The 20,117-nt window shown below is 49.5% G+C and overlaps 1 protein-coding gene across 2 annotated transcripts in view; it reads left to right on the top strand.

Annotated features, from left to right (window-relative positions):
* The window catches only part of hdac1 (histone deacetylase 1), a 78,429-nt gene that overhangs the window by 39,396 nt on the left and 18,916 nt on the right, over positions 1-20,117 (top strand). For both annotated transcript variants that reach the window (XM_072500228.1, XM_072500238.1), the window contains exons 9-10: positions 13,859-13,999; positions 15,995-16,103. In XM_072500228.1, the coding sequence (XP_072356329.1) occupies positions 13,859-13,999; positions 15,995-16,103 (250 nt within the window). The remainder of the gene's footprint in view (positions 1-13,858; positions 14,000-15,994; positions 16,104-20,117) is intronic.

Here is a 20,117-nt window from a genome sequence, read left to right as displayed (position 1 = left end):
CAGTAGTGAACTCACCAACATTGAGGGCATTTAAAAGTTTATTGGATAAACATATGGATGATAATGGTATAGTGTAGGTTAGATGGCTTTTGTTTCGGTGCAACATCGTGGGCCGAAGGGCCTGTACTGCGCTGTATTGTTCTATGTTCTATGTGGAAGCCCTCGGATGGTGTATTTGATCATCTTCAGGTGGCGAAATTCCGACAGGTCTGCCAGCCAGTCTGCAGCTGTGGGGGGTGTTGCTGATCGGCAACCGAGAAGGATTCTTCCACATGCGATTTAAGGAGCAACGGCAGGGCAGCACGGTGGCACAAGTGGTTAGCACAGTTGCCTCATGGTGCCGAGGTCCCAGGTTCGACCCCGGCTCTGCGTCACTGTCCGTGTGGAGTTTGCACATTCTCCCCGTGTCTGTGCGTGTTTCACCCCTGCAACCCAAAGGATGTGCAGGGTAGGTGGATTGGCCACGCTAAATTGCCCCTTAATTGGAAAAATTTAATCGGATCCTCTAAACTTATTTTAAAAATGTTAAAGAGGAAGCAAAAGGCAAGAGCATTGGCTCTCATTCCCATATGTAGTTCTGGCTGGTCCAACGCCCTGAAGACTGTCACTCCCGGGCATGGCTCCACCCTCTCCCCCTCAATCTTGGACAACGCCTCAAAGAAGGCTGTCCAGAACTTGACTAGTCTGAGGCAGGCCCAGAATATGTGGGCGTGGTTGGCTGGGCCTCCCTGGCACCCTGTTCATTCGGGTTCTGGTTAGGTGTGTTCTCTGCACCACTTGAAGCTGAATGAGGCTTAGCCTTGCACAGGAGGAGGTGGAGTTGGCCCTATTAGTTCTACCCTCGAGAGTCCTCTAGTTCGTCCTCCCATTTCTCTCTTGCCCCGTCTAATGGTGTTCTTGCCCTTTCTAAAAGTTGTCCGTACATTTCCCCACAGTTTCCCTTCTCCCTACTGTTCCTCCAGCAATGTGCCTCTCGGTGCCCATCGGTACCTCGTTGTTTCCTTGCAGAGAACGTTTTTGATTTGTAAGTGTTGGTGCTCCTGTCTGTTCGATAGTTCCAATCCTTCCACTAGTTTGTCTGGGGTTACGAGTCTGTCTCCCAGTTAAAAGTCCCTGCCCGCTGGCGTCCCCTCATCCTGTCTCCACTTCTTAAAAGTGGCATCTAGCATAGCCAGCGGGAATTTGTGGTTACCGCAGGTGGGGGCCATTGTGGACGTTTGGTTAAGCCAAAGTGTTGTCTCATCTGATTCCATGTTTTCAGTGTGGCTACCACCACTGAACTGAACGTGTATTTTGATGGTGGGGGTGGGAGTACTGCCATGGTGTGGGCTTGGAGGATTGTTCCCTTACAGGAGGACTCCACCAGCCTCACCCATTCCGTTCTCGGTTCCCTTACCCATTCACTCACTCTCTCGGCTGTGGCTGCCCAATGGTAGCATTGTAAGTTCAGAAGAGTCAGGCCGCCCATGTTTCTTCTCCTCTGCAGTGTAGCCTTGGGGATTCTTGGACTCTTCCTTTTTGACTTCCTCTTCCAGACTGGTTAGCTTCCACTTGTGGATCCGTGTCCAGTCGTGGGCTTCCTGGATCCCCAGCTAGCGGAATTTGCTTTGGGCTAGTTTAAAAGGTCCAGATCTGTCCCTCCCCCGATCGGGTTCACTGGGCACTGACCAGATTGAGTTTGTAGTCCGTGAAGGCCCCAAATTCTTACAGGAGCTTCAAGATCACTTTCAAGCTATTCTGCGGGTCTGAAATGTAGAGGAGCAGGTCATCCGCATAGAGTGAGACTCTATGCACCCTGCCTCGTCTTTGGATCCCTTCTAGCCTCTCTTATTCCGCAAAGCGATGCCAGGGGTTCGATTGCTAGGGCGAACAAGAGCGGGAACAGCGGGCATCACTGTCTGGTGCCTCTGTGCAGAAGTATTCAGAGCTGGTGGTGTTTGTCCGAACGCTCACCTTGGGGGAGTTGTACAGAGGTTTCACGCATGAGGTGAACCCTGTACCTAGCCCAAACCACTGCAGTACCTCTGAGGTACTTCCATTCTGTCACAATCTCCCTGGATGCAGAAAAGGCTTATCACCTCTGGTGTTCTCTTCCCGAATGGGGTCAATATCTCATTCAGCAGCTGTCTGATGTTCACAGTTAGCTGTCTAGCCTTGACAAAGCCCATCAGGTCCACTGCAACCACTTCTGGTGCGCAGTTCTCCAGTCTCTGGCCAGGCATTCCGCAAGTATTTTCACGTCTATGTTGAGCAGCGTAATGAGTCGACATGATCCTCATTCCGTTGGGTCTTTGTCTTTCTTGGGTATCAGTGATATTGTGGTCTTCCCTCCCAGTTTTATTGCTGCTTCCAGCTCCCTCCGTCTTTTGTCCCCCACGGCTGGCATATCCAGTCCATCGAGCAACCGTTTCATCCCCGATTCCCCATCGGGGGGGTGGGGGCTCAGTGATGTACAGTCCCCCTTAGCAGGCCTCAAACACTTGGTTGGCCTTTTTTTGATTCGGCAACCAGTCCGCCTCTGCTATCCTTCACCTGTGCTATCTCCCTCTTGGCTGCCTGCTTTCTCAGCTGGTGAGCCAATAGGTGACTAGCCTTCTCTCCGTGCTCATAAACGGTTCTCCGTGTCTGGAGGAGTTGGTGCACTGCCTTCCTCATGAATAGCAGGTTAAAGTCCAATTGTAGCTTCTTCCTCTCCACCAGAAGCACTACGGTTGGAGTATTTTCTGTCGATCTCCTCCAGGATGGAGTCAATTAGTTGCTGCCTGGCCCGAATCTCTTCCTTATCTCTACGTACCTGCTAGGCTACAATCTCTCCCCTAATCACAGCTTTCAGTGCCTCTCAGAACATGGAAGGTGAGCCTTCCCCATTCTGCTTGTTAGTGATGTACTCGCCTATGGCCTGTCATGTTTTCTGGCAGAAGACCTTGTCGGCCAAAAGGTCCGTGTTCAGCCTCCATGTGGGGTGTTGGGCATGACGCATTTCCAATCTCCCATCCATGTATTGTGGAGTGTGGTCAGAGATGGCTGTTGCGAGCATTCCGCTCTTCTTATCCCTGGAAGCACCGATTTCCTCACTGCAAAGAAGTCGATATGGGTGTATACCTTGTGTACTGGTGAAAAGAACGGGAATTCCTTCACCGGGTTGGTGGAGGAACCGCCATGGGTCCACAGCCCCCATCTGTTCTCTCTTTCTCTCTCCTCTCTCTTTCTCTCTCTCTCTCTCTCTCTCTCTCTCTCTCCTTCTCCTCTTCCCCCCCCCCCCCCCCCCCCCCCCCAATGATCCATTGGTGTGTGTCAATGTCGGGGATTTCCACCATGGTCTTCTTTATGACATCTGTACTGACCCAGTTGCGTGCGTACACGTTTACCAGGACTACCGGTGTCCCGTCTAGGACACCAATGACCGTGACATACCGTCCCCCTGGGTCTGTAACCGTCCTTGTCGCTGCAAACACCCGTCCTCTTGCTATTCAGGATAGCTACTCCCCGAGTTCTCTTCACGTAACTCGAGTGGTACGTTTGTCCCACCCAGCCCTTCCTTACCCGCAGGCGATACTTCACCCTCAGGTACGTCTCTTGGAGGAAGACTTGTGTCGGCTTTCAAATTTCTCAAATGGGCGAAGACTGGATCGTTTCACTGGGCTGTTAAGTCCCCTGAGATTCAGGGTGATCCTGGTAGGGTGTTTTTGTCCCCCCCCCCTTCCTGTGGGATCAACCATACTTACCTGGTGGACGCGCCCCTGTGCTCCAGGGTTCCCATTTGTCCAGGGGGCACCCAATATGCCCACCAACTGTGTGAACATCACGTGGGTGTGCCCCTGCACTGCGAGGTTTCCCTTCATTTAGGGACCCTCCAAAGTGGCTGCTTGCAGTGTCATCGTGTGCAAACCTGCACCTTACCTGCTAAAGCCAATCCTTTCTTATCCTTGTATTTCCCTTGTGCCTCTTCCCCTCCCCTCCTCGTCCGCCTCCGCTGGGGTATTGAAATAATATTCTTTATTTTGGAACATGACCCAGAGCCTGACTGGGAACAATATTCCAAACTTAACTCTGCTCTTGTACAGGGCCGATTTTGCCTCGTTGAATTCAGCCCTGCACTTTGCCAGGTCTGCCATCCTGGTAGACTCTGATTCTGTGTCCTTCCCAATTGCTTGCCTTTGTTTGCCAAGCCCAACGCAGGATCCTCTCCCGGTCCCAATACTGACGCAGTTTGGCAATTATCGTCCTCTGCTGCTCCCCTGCTTTGGGCTTCGGTCGGAGTGAGCGGTTTGGGAAGCTGTCCCTCCAGACCAGGTTGCCCAGCATCTGGCCACGTAGTCTTGTCGGGTCCCGGCCCTCGATCCCTTCTGGCAGACCAATGATCTGTATATTCTGGCGACGGAGCCGGTGCTCCTGGTCGTCAACCTTCCCCAGTGGGCTCCCTGGGTTGCCACCAACCTTTTAATTTCAGCCACAAGAGCAACAATCCTGTTGCTCTGGTCTTTCAATGTCTTCTCAAGCTCCTGGATTGTCTTCCCTTGAGCTACCAGCTTCTTCCATAGACTATCGATTGCTGTCTGCATGGCGACCAACACCTCCATCACAGCCACCTTGCCCGCCACTGGATCTTCACCTTAATTGCGCCTGTTTTTTTTTTCTTTTTTAATAAATTTAGCATGGCCGATTCACCTACCCTGCACATCTTTTGGGTTGTGGGGAGAAACCCACGCAAACACGGGGAGAATGTGCAAACTCCACACGGACAGTGACCTAGAGCCGGGATCGAACCTGGGACCTCGACGCCGTGAGGCTGCAGTGCTACCACTGCGCCACCGTGCTGCCCTGGCCAACAGCTTCTTGGTCAGGACTGTCTTCCATCCATCTCCGGGAGGGGAGGGAATGTTTTTCGAGTCGTCGGTCTCCCTTTCTCTGGGGTGGCTAGGGACCCCTTCCCTCGTGGGTCCACTGTCTTGTTCACCCGCTGCTCTTGGCCTTTCCCTCCGCCTCTGCCATCCCTGTGGCTTCTCAAGCTCCCATTTCTTTTTCCTCTTCTCTCCCTTTTTAAAAAATATTTTTATTCTTCTCCTCTTTCACATTTTCTTCCAAATTTACAGCCATGAACAAACAATAAGCAGTAACGAATGCAATGTCAATCCCCTTATCAACAACAACGATCCCAAGCCCCCAAACAACAGCCCACATGATAACATAAACAAAAAGGAATCGGGACTCACCCATAATCACCATTAACATATACAGTCCCCGGGCAGCATGGTGGTGCAGTGGTTAGCATTGCTGCCTCACGGCACTGAGGTCCCAGGTTCAATCCCAGCTCTGGGTCACTGCCCGTGTGGAGTTGCACATTCTCCCTATGTTTGCGTGGGTCTCGCCCCCACAACCCAAAGATGTAGGTGCAGGGTAGGTGGATTGGCCACGCTAAATTGCCCCTTAATTGGAAAAAAAATGAATTGGGTACTCTAAATTTAAAAAAAAACATATACAGTCTCCCCCCACCCCGTGTTCGATGTAATCCAATTCTTGAAAGTGCATAATGAATAACGCCCATGAATTGTAGAACCCCTCTATCATTCCCCTTAGTTCAAACTTAACCTTCTCAAGCTAACTTTTCGAGTCCAGGTGACCCTTTGTCAAAGCTTCCAAAATAGCCCTGTAAACCGCCGACACTACCCCCTTCTCCAGTTCCCTTGTCGTCAGCACCTCCTCCAGCAATGTGGAGGTCGGCTCCACCATGAAACTCTGTATCTCCTTCTTGGCAAAGTCTCGAACCTGCATGTATGTAAACATTTCCCCTTCTCCAGCCCATATTTCACTCCCAGCTCCTTCAATCCCGCAAAACCAACCCCCAAGAAACAAATCTTTTAATGCCCTAACTCTTCTCCCATCTCCGAAAATTTCCAACCCACTTCCCTGGCTCAAATCTGTGGTACCCCCGAATCGGCATTTCCCTTGACCCTGCCCCCAACCCGAAGTGCTGGCGAAACTGCCTCCAAATTCTCAAAGACGCGATTACTACTGGACACCTTAATATTTCCCCGGGACCATCGAGAGCGGCACTGTTGCTTGCGCCTTCAATCCCGACCCCCTACACAAACTCTCCTCCATTCTGACCCACTGGGAATCAACCCCTCTGACCCAGCTCCCCACTTTCTCCATGTTCGCCACCCAATAATAATACATCAGATTCGGAAGACCCAACCCCCCTGACTGCCTTCCCCTCTGTAGCAGCACCTTTCTAACTCTGGCCACCTTCCCTCTTTTCTCCCCATATGAACAAGGTAATCATTCCTTCAATCTCTCTTTATAAAAGAAAAAAGCCTTTGGCTGGAAAATCGGCAGGCATTGGAAAATAAACAAAAATCGTGGCAACACGTTCATTTTAATCACCTGTACCCGACCCACCAGTGAGACCATCCCACCTTGCCAGATCAGCTTTCACTCTCCCCACCAGACTAGAAATGTTGTACCGACGGTGCTTCCCCAATCCCGAGCAACCTGCACCCCCAGATATTTAAAGTGAGTCCCTGCCCCCCCCCCCCCCCCCCCCCAAAGCCCCGGCTGAGATACCACAAAATACTTACTCTTGTCCAGATTTAATTTGTACCTCGAGAAAGACACAAACTCCCAAAGCAGCTCCAATATTCCCCCGATTGACACACTGTTCTGACACGTATAACAGCAAATCATCCGCATGTAAGGACACCCTGTGCTCTACACCCCCCACCCCCCCTCACTATCCCTTTCCATACCCCCAAACTTCTTAATGCAATGGCCAACGGCTCAATCGCGAGTACAAACAACAGGGGGACATCGGACATCCCTGCCTAGACCCACGGTGGAGAGAAAAGTATCTCGAGCTGATGTTATTTATGCAGCTACTCACCCTCGGCTCCTTATACAAAAGCTTTACCCAGTCCACAAATCGTGGTCCAATCCCAAACCGCTCCAGAACTGCCATCAAGTAACCCCATTCTACCTGGTCAAATGGTTTCTTGGCCCAATGCCACAACCACCTCTGTTTCCTCTTCCTCCATCGGTGCCATAACCACATCCCATATCCTCCTAATGTTCAAAAAGAGCTACCTCCCGCTCACAAACACCGTCTGATCTTCACCTATCACCTTTGGGTGGCACTCCTCTAGCCGACCTGCCAGTACCTTTGCCAATACCTTTTAAAAGTGATATGGGCCTATACCACCCACACTCTATTGAATCCTTATCTTTCTTAAGGAACAAGGAAATCAATGCCTGCCCCAAAGTTTTTGGTAACACCCCCTTCCCTATCGCCTCCTCGAACATCCCCACCATCAGCAGTGCCAGCTTATCCTTGAATTTTTAATAACATTCCACTGGAAACCTATCCGGCTCTGACACCTTCCCCGACTGCATCCTCCCAATTGCATCTTTTATCTCCTGCTCCACTATCTCCCCTTTCAACGTAGCCCTGTCCCCCTCCCCTAACCTCTGGTACTATAGCCCATCTAGAAGTTCCTGCATATCCCAGTCTTCTCCAGTTGGCTCCAACCTATACAAGTAACAATGTGAAGTCAAGTAAGTTACAATACAGGTCAATGAAAAGAATTTTATAACATTTATACATTTTCCAGCTCCACAATCACAGTCCACGATCTCTCTTCCAGGTCCACTCCTCACTTCTGTCCCAAGCTTTCTGCCTTCACAAACGCCTCCGTCGCCTCCACCGTCTCGAAATAAAAATCTTTGGTGTTGTACGTCACCCTCAGCTTCGCCTTTACTCGGCCGAATGCCGCTCGTCTCTTCGCCAACTCCACTGTCCAGTCCTGGTATATCCAAACTCCAACACCAGCCCACTGCACCTTCCACTTCGCCCAGCTTAACACCCTCTTCGTGTGGTATCTATGGAAGCAGATAATTATTGCTTTGTGGCTCATTTACCTTTGGCTTCGGCCTTAACGACCGATGAGCTCGGGGCAGTTCATACCGGAGGACTCCTCACCCTCCCCCATCAACTCCGCCAGCATCTTAGCAAAGTACTCCGTTGGCCTTGGGCCCTCTGCCCCTTCGGGCAAGCCCACAATTCTCAGATCATGTCGCCTCGGTTTTCCAAATCTTTGCGCTTTGCTTGAAGCTCTCTGTTGGCCTCCACCACCCTCCGCAGCTCGTCCCCCATTGAGGTGAGCTGGTCACTGTGCTACGACACAGCCTCTTCCGCTTCCTTCATCTTCTCGTCCTGCTCTCTCACCTTGGCCATGTCTTTGCCACAGCTACCCTCACCAGGGCAATTGCCTCCTCCACCAATGATTTCAGTGCGACTGCCATCTCCTTCCTCAACACCTCCATGTGCCTTGCAAACTGCTTCTCCAACTCCACAGCCATCACCTCAGTCATTGTTTCCACCGTAAGCAGTGCGGCCCCACCATGCGGTCCAGCCAGCGCTTTTGCTGGCCTTCTCGTTCGACGGCGAACCCTCGTTTCCTCCCCACTTCACAACTACTCCTCGCAGTCCGTTACATCCTTTAGCGACTTATTATCTCTCTTCAATCCTCCAAATATTACCCCCAGGACCAGACTTCAAACCTCCTAAAAATACATCTCAAGCGGGAGCCACCCAACATGCAACTTCCCCTCTGCATGTCGCCACCGGAAGCCCCCTCCTCCCTTTCTTATTGATCGGTGAATTGAGTCCGAATTTTTGGGCTAAATTCAACTGAAAGTGCCTGTTTGGCATGTTCCGGAGGAGAGCCATATGATTTGTGACTGCTCAGCACATCACCGGCACCGGAAGAGAGTGCCTGAATACTTGAGCTCACTGCGGTGATGTTTGATTCATGGTTGCTCGGGTTTTGTTTTTCATTTGTTGATATGAAGATCCTGTGCATTATTTTGGACTTTTCCTACCAAAATGTTTTCTCCCCTCTCCGAAGATTCTCAGTTATTCTGAAACATTACCGTAGCATTTCGGTAGCCTTCTCATGTCTCACTCAAATGACCATTCTTCCAGAGCCGTTTTTCCAGCCCAGTGCACCGTTGGAGCAATACCCAGCCTCTCAAGGATGTCCCTAATAGGCTGACACAGTGGTTAGCACTGCGGCCTCACGACGGCGAGGTTCCAGTTTTGATCCTGGCCCTGGGTCACTGTCTGTGTGGAGTTTCCATATTCTCCCTGTGTCTGCGTGTTTCCCACCCCCATAATCCAAAGATGTGCAGATAGATGTGCAGATAGATGGATTGACCAGGCTAAATTGCCCCTTAATTGGAAAAGAAATGAATTAACATATAATTTACAGTGCAGAAGGAGGCCATTCGGCCCATCGAGACTGCACCGGCCCTTGGAAAGAGCACCTTTCCCAAGGTCAACACCTCCACCCAATCCCCATACCCATGTATACTGAAAACAGGAAAGGATAATTACGCCAGCCCAGGTGGGGAGACCTCATTGTCGAAGATAAGAAGGATCATCAAGACACCCAACAATTGGGTGGAGGGGCCGATTTCCCCCCTCCTTGGTTCAACCAGGGGAACCTCCCCAATCCACCAGACGAACAGGATTAGTAACCGCACCCTGCTCACCCGGATGAAGAGAGGGGAGAAAAACCCTTCAGGGAAGAATGCCCAAACCTATCCGAAGATATCACCCAGCACTGTCTGCCATCCCAGGAAGGCTACGAAGAACAATCTCTCTTGAACAGACCAGCCAAGAATTAACCAAACCTACCTTCTTGTGCCCACCACTCTGATTCCTCCAATCTAATAGCTCTATGGCAAAAAAGCATGCTAACCTCAAGGAAGAGTCAGAAGGAACCCAGTCCTCCCAGGATACAGAACCTGCCCAGGCCATCGAAAGATAAAGGCCGGATTCTTAAGGCCAACATTTAAAAAAAATTGAAACCCAATACAGTTAGCTCGAACTGGAGCGAGGGGGGGGCTATCCTCAATCTCAGTGATAACTTAACTAACCCTATCATCCAACTCCACCCTCACCATCCACCCATCATCCTGACCTGGCTCCACTCGACTTCATTATAAATAAGGGGTGTCAAAAACTAAAGGCACTCCACTCCCAGATCCGCAAGGATTCTAACATATAATGACAAAAAGAAATTAAGCTGCACACATTTCACATAATGGACTCTATGATTTTTTGCTAGAACAGGATAATGGGTAACTCTCACCCTCATGCTCACATCTCGCATGCCGCTCGGCTACTTTCAGCTCCTCGCAACGAGCATCAAGAACAGGATAATAAAGGGCCTATCCGACCCAGGCCTTGAAGATTGGATACTCTGTGCTCTGTCGAACCTGATGCACCCAGCCTCCAGATCAAGATTACTAAAACTTGGCACTCAGTCGAGAACTCTCCTCCCACTTCTTGCCAGGGGCAGAGTTCATGGTCGCACCTTGCCCAACCCTACACCCAAACCCATCAGGATAAACAACACACCATGCAGCAAGATCTCAACGTCTCAAAGGTGGGTCCTTACCAGTGAAAGTTCTCTACTGAATGCAAGAATTCTCATGAACCTTCAGCATTCTCCCAACGATACCTACCTCGCAAACCTTCAAAATGAACTCTAAAAGACCTCCACCAATGAGCTGAGATCTTTATCCAGAACCGTATTCTCAATGGCAGCCATCATCTGGATGCACACAGGACTGCCACGGTGAAAGCCCACTCACCAGCAACAACACCCCTGCAAGCTGGGATCTACCTAGCCCACTGTCACAGTCAAATTAGGATTTTTTGTAATTTATCTCTGCCCTTCTTCCCAAAACACTGCTCAGGACAACATAATAATAATAATCTTGATAATCTTTATTGTTAAAGTAGGCTTACATTAACACTGCAATGAAGTTGCTGTGAAAAGCCCCTAGTCGCCACATTCCGGCACCTGTTCGGAGACACACAGGGGCAATTCAGAATATCCAATTCACCTAACAAGCATGTCTTTCGGGACTTGTGGGAGGAAACCGGAGCACCCGGAAGAAATCTACGCAGACATGGGGAGAACGTGCAGACTCCGCACAGACCGTGACCCAAGCCGGAATCTAACCTGGGACACTGGGGCTGTGAAGCAACGGTGCTGACCACTTGTGCTACCGTGCCGCCCTAAACTATATTTTTTTAAATTTTATTTTATAAATTTAGAGTACCCAATAATTTTTTCTAATCAAGGGGCAATTTAGCGTGGCCAATCCACCTACCCTGCACATCTTTGGGTTGTGGGGGTGAAACCCACACAGACACGGGGAGAACGTGTAAACTCCACACGGATAGTGACCCAGGGCCGGGGTTCGAACCCGGGTCCTCAGCGCTGTAGGCAGCAATGCTAACCACTGCGCTACCGTGCTGCCCCCGCCCTAATCTATATTAGCAGAACAGCTGAAGACGTGAAATGGAAGTCCCCATTAGGATGAACTATATTTGCTTATCAATATTCAGTATAGTTGTAGTCATAAAGTCATACAGCACTGAAAAGGCCCTTTGGCCCATCATGTTTGCGCCAGTCAAAAACAACCACTTCACTATTCTAATCCCATTTTGCAGCACTTGGCCCATAGTCTTGTATGCCCTGGGATGCTTTTTGTATTTTATACAGAAAACTCTTCCCTAGCAATTTTCCCTCTCCCAATAAATAACAGAGAAAGAACAATACAGCACAGGAACAGGCCCTTTGCCCCTCCAAGCCTGTGCCGATCATGTGTCCTATCTAGACCAACCGCCTGTATCCTTCTATACCCCGTCTGTTCATGTGCCTATTGAGATAAGTCTTAAAGGTCGCTAACATATCTGCCTCAACCACCTGGTAGTGCGTTCCAGGCCACCACCACCCTCTGTGTAAAAAAAAAAAAAAAAAAAAAAAAAAAAAGCTTCCCCCAAACATCTCCACTGATCTTTTTCCCCCTTCACCTTGTACTTGTGCCCCCTTGTAATTGTCATTTCCACCCTGGGAAAATGCCTCCAACTGTTCACAATATCTATACTCTATAAACTTCTATCAGGTCGCCCCTCAGCCTCCGTCTCTCTAGGGAGAACAATCCCAGTTTATTCAATCTTTCCTCATAGCTAATACCCTCCATGCCAGGCAACATCCTCCAAAGCCTCCGCGTCCTTCTGGTAGTGTGGTGACCAGAATTCGACACAGTATTCCAAATGTTGCCTAACCAACCGTTCTAAATAACTGTAACATAATGTTGGAGGTTTTATACTCGATACCCCGTCCTATGAAGGCAAGCATGCCATATGCTTTCTTTACCATCATTTCAACCTATGCTGCCATTGTAAGGATTTGTGGACTTACACGCCCAGATCTCCCTCTGTCTCTATGCTCCTGATGGTTCTGTCATTTATTTTATAGCTCCCACCTGAATTGGATCTACCAAAATGGATTTGTCCGGGTTAAATTCCATCTGACAATTCTCTGCCCAATTTTGCAGCCTATCAATATCCTGTTGTATTCTATGATAATCTCCATCACTATCCGCAACTCCTGCAATCTTAGTATCATCCACAAACTTGCTAATTAGACCAGCTACGTTTTCTACCAAGTCATTTATATATATATTACAAAGAGCAGGGTCCCCGTACTGATCCCTGCGGAACACCGCTAGTTACAGACCTCCATTCGGAAAAACACCCATTCACTGCTACCCTCTGACTTCTATGACCAAGCCAGTTCTGGATCCATCCAGCTAGTTCACCCCTGACCCCATGTGATCTAATCTTTTGCATCAGCCTGTCATGAGGGACCTTATCAAATGCTTTACTAAAGTCCGTGTAGACACAACCACAGCCCTTCCCTCGTCAATCATTTTTGACACCACCTCAAAAAATTCAACATTAGTGAGACATGACCTCCCTCATACTAAACCATGCTGTCTGCCGCTAATAAGACCATTCACTTCCAAATGTGCATAGATCCTATCTCTGAGAATCTTTTCCAACAATTTCACTGTCACTGACGCCACGCTCACTGGCCTGTAATTACTCCGATTATCCTTGCAACCCTTCTTAAATAATGGTACAACATTGGCTATCTTCCAATCCTCTGGGATCTCACCTGCGGCCAACGAGGACACAAAGATTTCTGTCAGAGGCCCAGCGATTTCATCTCTTGTCTCCCTCAGTAATCTGGGATAGATGCCATCTGGCGAGGGGATTTGCCTACCTTAATGTATTTTAACATACCTAACACTTCCTCGTAATAGCAACCTGTAACCTGTTCTAAAATGTTTACACATCCCTCTCCGATACCACCAATCAATGTGTCCCTCTCCTTTGTGAAAATACTCATTAAGGACCTCACCTACTTCCTCTGGTTCTACACATAATTTCCCTCCTTTGTCCTTGAGTGGACCAACTCTTTCTCAAGCTACCCTCTTGTTCCTAATATACATATAAAATGCCTTGGGATTCTCCTTAATCCTGTCTGCCATGGACATTTTGTGACCCTTTTTTGCCGTCCTAATTCCCTGCTTGAGCTCTTTTCTACTTTCCTTGTATTCCTCAAGTGCTTTATCTGTTTTTAGTTGCCTGTACCTCCTATACACACCTTTTTTTTCTTTTTCGCAATTTGGCTTATTCTCCTAAGAATAATAGTTTCTGTACATTAAGACATAACATGGCACTGTCTGTGTGGAGTTTGGACATTCTTCCTGTTCTGCATGGGTCTGACCCCACAACCCAAAATTGTGCAGGGTAGGTGGATTGTCCATGCTAAAGTACCCCTTAATTTGGGGGGGGGGGGATTAGGCACTTTAAATTAAGAAGACATACAACATTGCACCTGGAGGTCAGTTTAATTGTAAGAATTTTCTTGTCACGCACTGAGTTTTGGAAATGCTAAGTGCACCATTTTAAAACAAGTTCTTCTTCTTTAAACAGGTCATGCTAAGTGTGTTGAATTTGTAAAGACCTTTAATTTGCCTTTACTGATGCTGGGAGGTGGAGGATACACAATTCGTAATGTGGCTCGGTGTTGGACATTTGAAACTTCTGTAGCTTTGGACTCGGAGATTCCAAATGGTAAGCTCATTTGCTGCTTGCAAGTCCTCATTAAGGTGACAGGAAACCGGTGATCAATGGCAAGGGATCTGAAGTTCCATATTCATCTCCATTGGTTGTTCCTGATCTGAGAGGGTCAGTTGAGTATGGTAGGTAAGGTTAGGCAGGGGAGACCAGAATTCGAAATACTGGGTGCTGTTGAAGTTTGTGCTGCAGCTTGTTACTAAGTGTTTTACACTGAATGTTCAACCCAATCCCATGAAGATAGTGTTTTAGATAGATCTTGCACTTCATAATCTTCAATCTCTTAAGTAATAATGTTCTAATCAATCATCTTAATGTTCTACTCATCACTTAATTAGGTGGTGTGATAATGGGAGGTGTTATTGACAGCTAAATGCACTGGGAAATTTAACACAAATATACAAAATAAATGAAAGACTTCTAATTCAAAAAATATTTAGTATGTGTGGTTGTGTACATCTTGCCTTTCTTCATAGCCTCCAATTACTGACAACAATGCATGTTGAAATTTGCAGTTTTCAGATGTCTGCCTTAGAGTTGTCTCATCCGTCTACTCATTCAATGCTGCTATTACTTGAAAATGCAAGTCAGCATAGTCCCGAGGACCGTAGGGTGCTCTCTCCTTTTGAGAGTGCTGACTGACGGTGATTTAACCGGATGGTCACCACACCTCAGGCAAGCCCTTCATGGATCATCTTAGCAGGAATTGAACCTGCGTTGTTGGCATTGCTCCACATCACAAACCAGCTGTCCAGCCAACTGAGCTAACTGACTCTTCAACTAAAGTGTGTGTGTAATGGACCTCTGGCTGAGGGTACAGTTTTGAAGCTCAGTACAAGAGATGGAAGCTGTAACTGCAAGCACTGATGAGGTTTTGGGGACCCATTATGGAATGTGAAGTGTAGATCTTTTCTACATACAGCTCTACAGGGGTAAAGATGTGCCCCTTGAATATGCATCACCATTAAGAACAAGTATAAAGGTAGAAAGTCTTCACTGCACAGGTTTTTCCTTTTCTTCCCCCACTGTTTGCCAGTAGAACAGTACCTTGTCAGAGAAAATTTGTTTTTGAGCTGGCATTTTAGACTTTCATTGCAACAATAATTGATTCTAGGATAACGTGCAATCAGCCTGAATTTATCACTGAATTTTTATGTCTGGCAGTAATCGTGTTGGAACTGGAAGTTTATATTTTGCCTTTGGGCAGTTAGGATAATAGTTTGGATCTGCCTAGGTTGGGGTCATTTTGTTTTGAGAGGAAAGTATTTCACACTTGGCTAGTGCGTGAATGGATGTGACACATTGTTTATCAATAACCATTTGTACTTAATTATATGAAATGCGTGTGTATATTGTAATACCAAAAATAGCAAAAGGGGGGGGGGCAGCATGGTGGAGTGGTGGTTAGCACTGCTGCCTCCGGTGCTGAGGACCCTGGATCGATCCCGGCCCCGGGTCACTGTCTTTGTGGAGTTTGTACATTCTCCCCGTGTCTGCATGGGTTTCACCCCCAGAACCCAAAGATGGGCAGCTTAGGTGGATTGTCCACGCTAAATTGCCCCTTAATTGGGGAAAAAAATAATTGGGTACTTAAGTAATGTCAAAAAGTTTGAATTTGGTCTTAATGTCTGTTGTTGGGGGGGGGGGGGAGGAAGAGAGAGAGAGAGAGAGAGAGAGAGAGAGGAGGAAAGAGTAGGTTACTGACTGGCTTAAATGTGTGCTTTCTAACTGACTGGTCCCAACACTAGCATCAGTTTTAATACTGGGAAGGTATGAAATGACCAGTTTCGTACATTTTCTAAATACTTTTGATTGATCTGTATCAGTGTTTTAAATTATTAATTCAAAAACTGAATGTAATGAGTTTTGCAGGACACAACATTCCAGTACGAATATAATGCAAAAGTAGATTTATACATTCTATGCTGGCAATTGGTTTATTTTGCATAAGGAGGAGAAATAAATGTAAATGGAATATTCTTTGTGTTTCAGAACTGCCATACAACGATTACTTTGAGTACTTTGGACCAGACTTTAAGCTGCACATTAGTCCTTCCAATATGACAAACCAGAACACCAGTGAATATCTGGAGAAGATAAAGTATATAAATTTAATTTATTGATATTAAATGGTGCTGCTATGTGAGACCTCCCTATTTAGTTATTTTCTTAAGAGGCAGTATAGCGCAGAGAGGTAGGAAACACCCCATTTTACAGCACTAGCTGCCATAACGAAGGTGTTTAAAGGGAGAAGGTGCATTTCAGAGGTACTTGGTTCGGAGGGGTGGGGGGAGAGAAAATGAGGGCCGGACTGGGCAGGGGTTCAAACCAGAGGGGGGTGGTGGTTTGGGGGGTTGGCAGTGGTGATGGGTCCCATTGGGGTTAGTGTGTGTTGGGGGGGGGGGGGGGGGCGGGGGGCGGGGGGGTGTCCCGTGTGAGGCTTGGTAGGGTGTTTACATAGGTACTCTGGAGGTAGAATTTTTTTTTCCTTCTAATTCTTGCTGAATAACTATTATGGTAAAATTGGCAGAACCATCCGAAGTTAGCGATTTAAATCGCTTTTGTCGGGTGGTTCCTAGCCCAGCGCAATTATCCAGAGAAAATGAGCACTTCTGGACAATTCCAGATAAACCCTTACACATCATTGAAGTTCCCCCTAAATGCGGCGCTGGGGAACCAGGAAGTTATGGGTCAAATTAATCCAGCTAACTTGAAACAAAATACTGTCCTGAGCAATTTTTTAGTACTTTGTGAATCACCAGGCTGCATTTCTATAAGTTAGCATATAGCCGATAGTTTAAGGGATCAAACCTGATTAACGTGGGAACATTTGTTGCCTGAATTCTGTAACTTTGCAGCAGACATATATTGATATAACTAGGTGTCAAATAGAGACTTGCTAGAATGTATTGTAGATTGAGTTATTACACTAAAGCACTGAGTGAGTTCTGCACTGAACAAAAACAATCTGCAATTTTGTATTGCCTGCCAAAAATCAGGGGGTGGCGATCTTGGTGGGAAAGAGGGTGTCGTTCGAGGCGTCGAGCATTGTGACAGACAATGGCGGCAGGTACGTAATGGTAAGTGGTAAGCTGCAAGGGGAGAGGGTGGTGCTGGTCAACGTGTACGCCCCGACCTGGGACGATGCGGGTTTTATGCGGCGCATGTTGGGTCGGATCCCGGACTTGGAAGTGGGGGGGCCTGATAATGGGGGGGAGAGGTTAACACGGTGTTGGATCCGACACCGGATCGCTCCAGGTCTAGGACGGGTAGGAGGCCGGCGGTGGCTAAAGTGCTGAGGGGGTTTATGGACCAGATGGGAGGGGTGGACCCTTGGAGATTTGCAAGGCCAGGGGCTAGGGAATTTCCATTCTTTTCGCACGTTCATACGGCCTATTCCGGATCGACATTTTTGTTATGAGCAGGGCGCTGATTGCGAGAGTAGAGGATACCGAGTACTCGGCGATAACCATTTCGGATCACTCCCCACATTGGGTAGACTTAGAGCTGGGGGAGGAGAGGGACCAGCACCCATTGTGGCGCTTGGAGGTGGGGCTGTTGGTGGACGAGGAGGTGAACGAGCGGATCCGAGGAAGCATAGAGAGATACCTGGAGGCCAACGATAACGGGGAGGTCTGAGTGGGGATGGTCTGGGAGGCGCTGAAGGCGGTGGTTAGGGGAGAGCTGATCTCCATTAGGGCCCACAAGTAGAGCCGAGGGAGAGGCTGGTGGGGGAGATGGTGAGGGTAGTCAGGAGGTACGCGGAGGTGCCTGGGGAGGGACTGATGAGGGAGCGGCGTAGCCTCCAGGCCAAATTCGACCTGTTGACCACCAGGAAGGCGGAGGCACAGTGGAGGAAGGCCCAGGGGGGCGATTTATGAATATGGGGAAAAGGCAAGTTGGATGCTGGCGCATCAGCTTCGGAAGCGGGACGCAGCTAGGGAGATCGGGGGAGTTAAGGATAGGGGAGGGAGTGTGGTGCAGAGTGGGGTTGGCATCAATGGGGTCTTCAAGGACTTTTATGCGGAACTGTATGAGTCTGAGCCCCTACTGGATGAGGGAGGGATGGGTCGCTTTCTGGACCAACTGAGGTTCCCGAAGGTGGAGGAGGGACTGGTGGTGGGATTAGGGGCCCCGATTGGGCTGGAGGAGCTGGCCAAAAGGATAGGGAGCATGCAGGCGGGGGAGGCACCGGAGTCTAACGGTTTCCCAGTCGAATTTTACAAAACATATGTGGACCTGTTGGGCCCGTTGCTGGTTAGGACCTTCAATGAGGCAAGGGAGGCGGGGGGGCTTTGTCCCCGACGATGACCCGGGCACTGATCTCCTACTGAAGCGGGACAAGGATCCCCTGCAGTGTGGGTCTTACAGGCTGATTTTGTTGTTAAATATAGATGCCAAGGTGCTGGCGAAGGTCTTAGCCATGAGAATTGAGGATTGTGTGCCGCAGGTCATCCACAAAGACCAGACGGGGTTCGTGAAGGGGAGGCAGTTGAACGCGAATGTGCGGAGGCTCCTGAACGTTGTTATGATGCCGGCGAGGGAGGCGGAGGCGGAGATGGTGATGGCGATGGACGCTGAGAAGGCCTTCGATAGGGTAGAGTGGGGGTACCTGTGGGAGGTGCTGAAGAGGTTCGGGTTTGGGGAGGTGTTCGTCAGGTGGGTTAGGCTGTTGTACGAGGTCCCGATGGCGAGTGTGGCCACGAACAAGAGGAGGTCCGAGTACTTTTCGGTTGCATCGAGGGACGAGGCAGGGGTGTTCCCTGTCCCCCCTGTTCTTCGCACTGGCTATGGCACTGAGGGAGTCGAAGAACTGGAGGGGGCTGGTGCGGGGTGGGGAGGAGCATATGTCACTCTATGCGGACGGCGTGCTGCTACATGTGGCAGACCCGGTGGGGGGAATGCCGCAGGTAATGAGGATCCTCGGAGTTCGGGGATTTCTCAGGGTACAAGCTCAACATGGGGAAGAGCGAGTTGTTTGTGGTTCACCCAGGGGACCAGGAGAGATGGAATGGCGAGCTCCCACTAAAAAGGGCGGAGAGGAGCTTCAGGTATTTGGGGGTCCAGGTGGCCAGGAGCTGGGGGGCCCTGCATAGACTTAATTTCACGAGGCTGGTGGAGCAAATGGGGGAGGAGTTTAAGAGGTGGGACGTGTTGCCGCTGTCCCTGGCGGGTAGGGTGCAGTCAGTCAAGATGACGGTGCTCCCAAGGTATTTGTTCATGTTCCAGTGCCGCCTCATTCTTATCCCGAAGGCCTTCTTTAGGCGGGCCAACAGGAGCATAACGGGGTTTGTGTGGGCACGAGGGACTCCGAGGGTGAGAAGGGTGTTCCTGGAGCGAAGTCGGGAAGGGCTAGCGCTGCCCAACCTCTTTGGTACTACTGTGCCGCCAATGCGGCGATGGTGCACAAGTGGGTGATGGAGGGGGAGGGGGTGGCATGGAAGAGGCTGGAGACGGCGTCTTGTGAGGGTACGAGTCTGGAGCCGCTGCCGCTTCCTCCAATGAGGTATACCATGAGCCCGGTGGTGGCTGCAACCCTCAGAATTTGGGGGCAATGGAGGTGGCACAGGGGGAAAGTGGAGGCCTCGGTGTGGACCCCGATATGGGGGAACCACCGGTTTGTCCCAGGGAGAATAGATGGCGGGTTTTCGGGGTGGCACAGGGCAGGGGTAAGAAGGTTGGTGGACCTGTTTGTGGATGGGAAGTTCGTGAGTCTGGGTGAACTGGAGGAGAAGTACGGGCTCCCCCCCCGGGAAACACCTTTAGGTATCTACAGGTAAGGGCATTTGCCAGGCGGCAAGTGGTGAAATTCCCGCTGCTGCCGCCACGCACGGTACAGGACAGGGTGCTCTCGGGGGTGTGGATTGGAGAGGGGAAGATCTCGGCAACATACCAGGTGATGGAGGAGGAGGCCTCGGTGGAAGAGCTGAAAGGTAAGTGGGAGGAGGAGTTGGGGGAGGAGATCGAGGAGGGGACGTGGGCGATGCCCTTGGGAGGGTGAACTCTTCCTCTTCGTGCGCGAGGCTCAGCCTCATACAGTTTAAGGTGCTGCACAGGGCACACATGACCGGGACAAGGATGAGCCGGTTTTCTGGGGGTGAGGACAGGTGTATTA

This window comes from Scyliorhinus torazame, chromosome 1 (assembly GCF_047496885.1).
Source record: "Scyliorhinus torazame isolate Kashiwa2021f chromosome 1, sScyTor2.1, whole genome shotgun sequence".
NCBI lineage: Eukaryota > Metazoa > Chordata > Chondrichthyes > Carcharhiniformes > Scyliorhinidae > Scyliorhinus > Scyliorhinus torazame.
The sequence above is the reverse complement of the archived record's forward strand: the minus strand, read 5'-3'. Positions and strand labels throughout refer to the sequence as shown.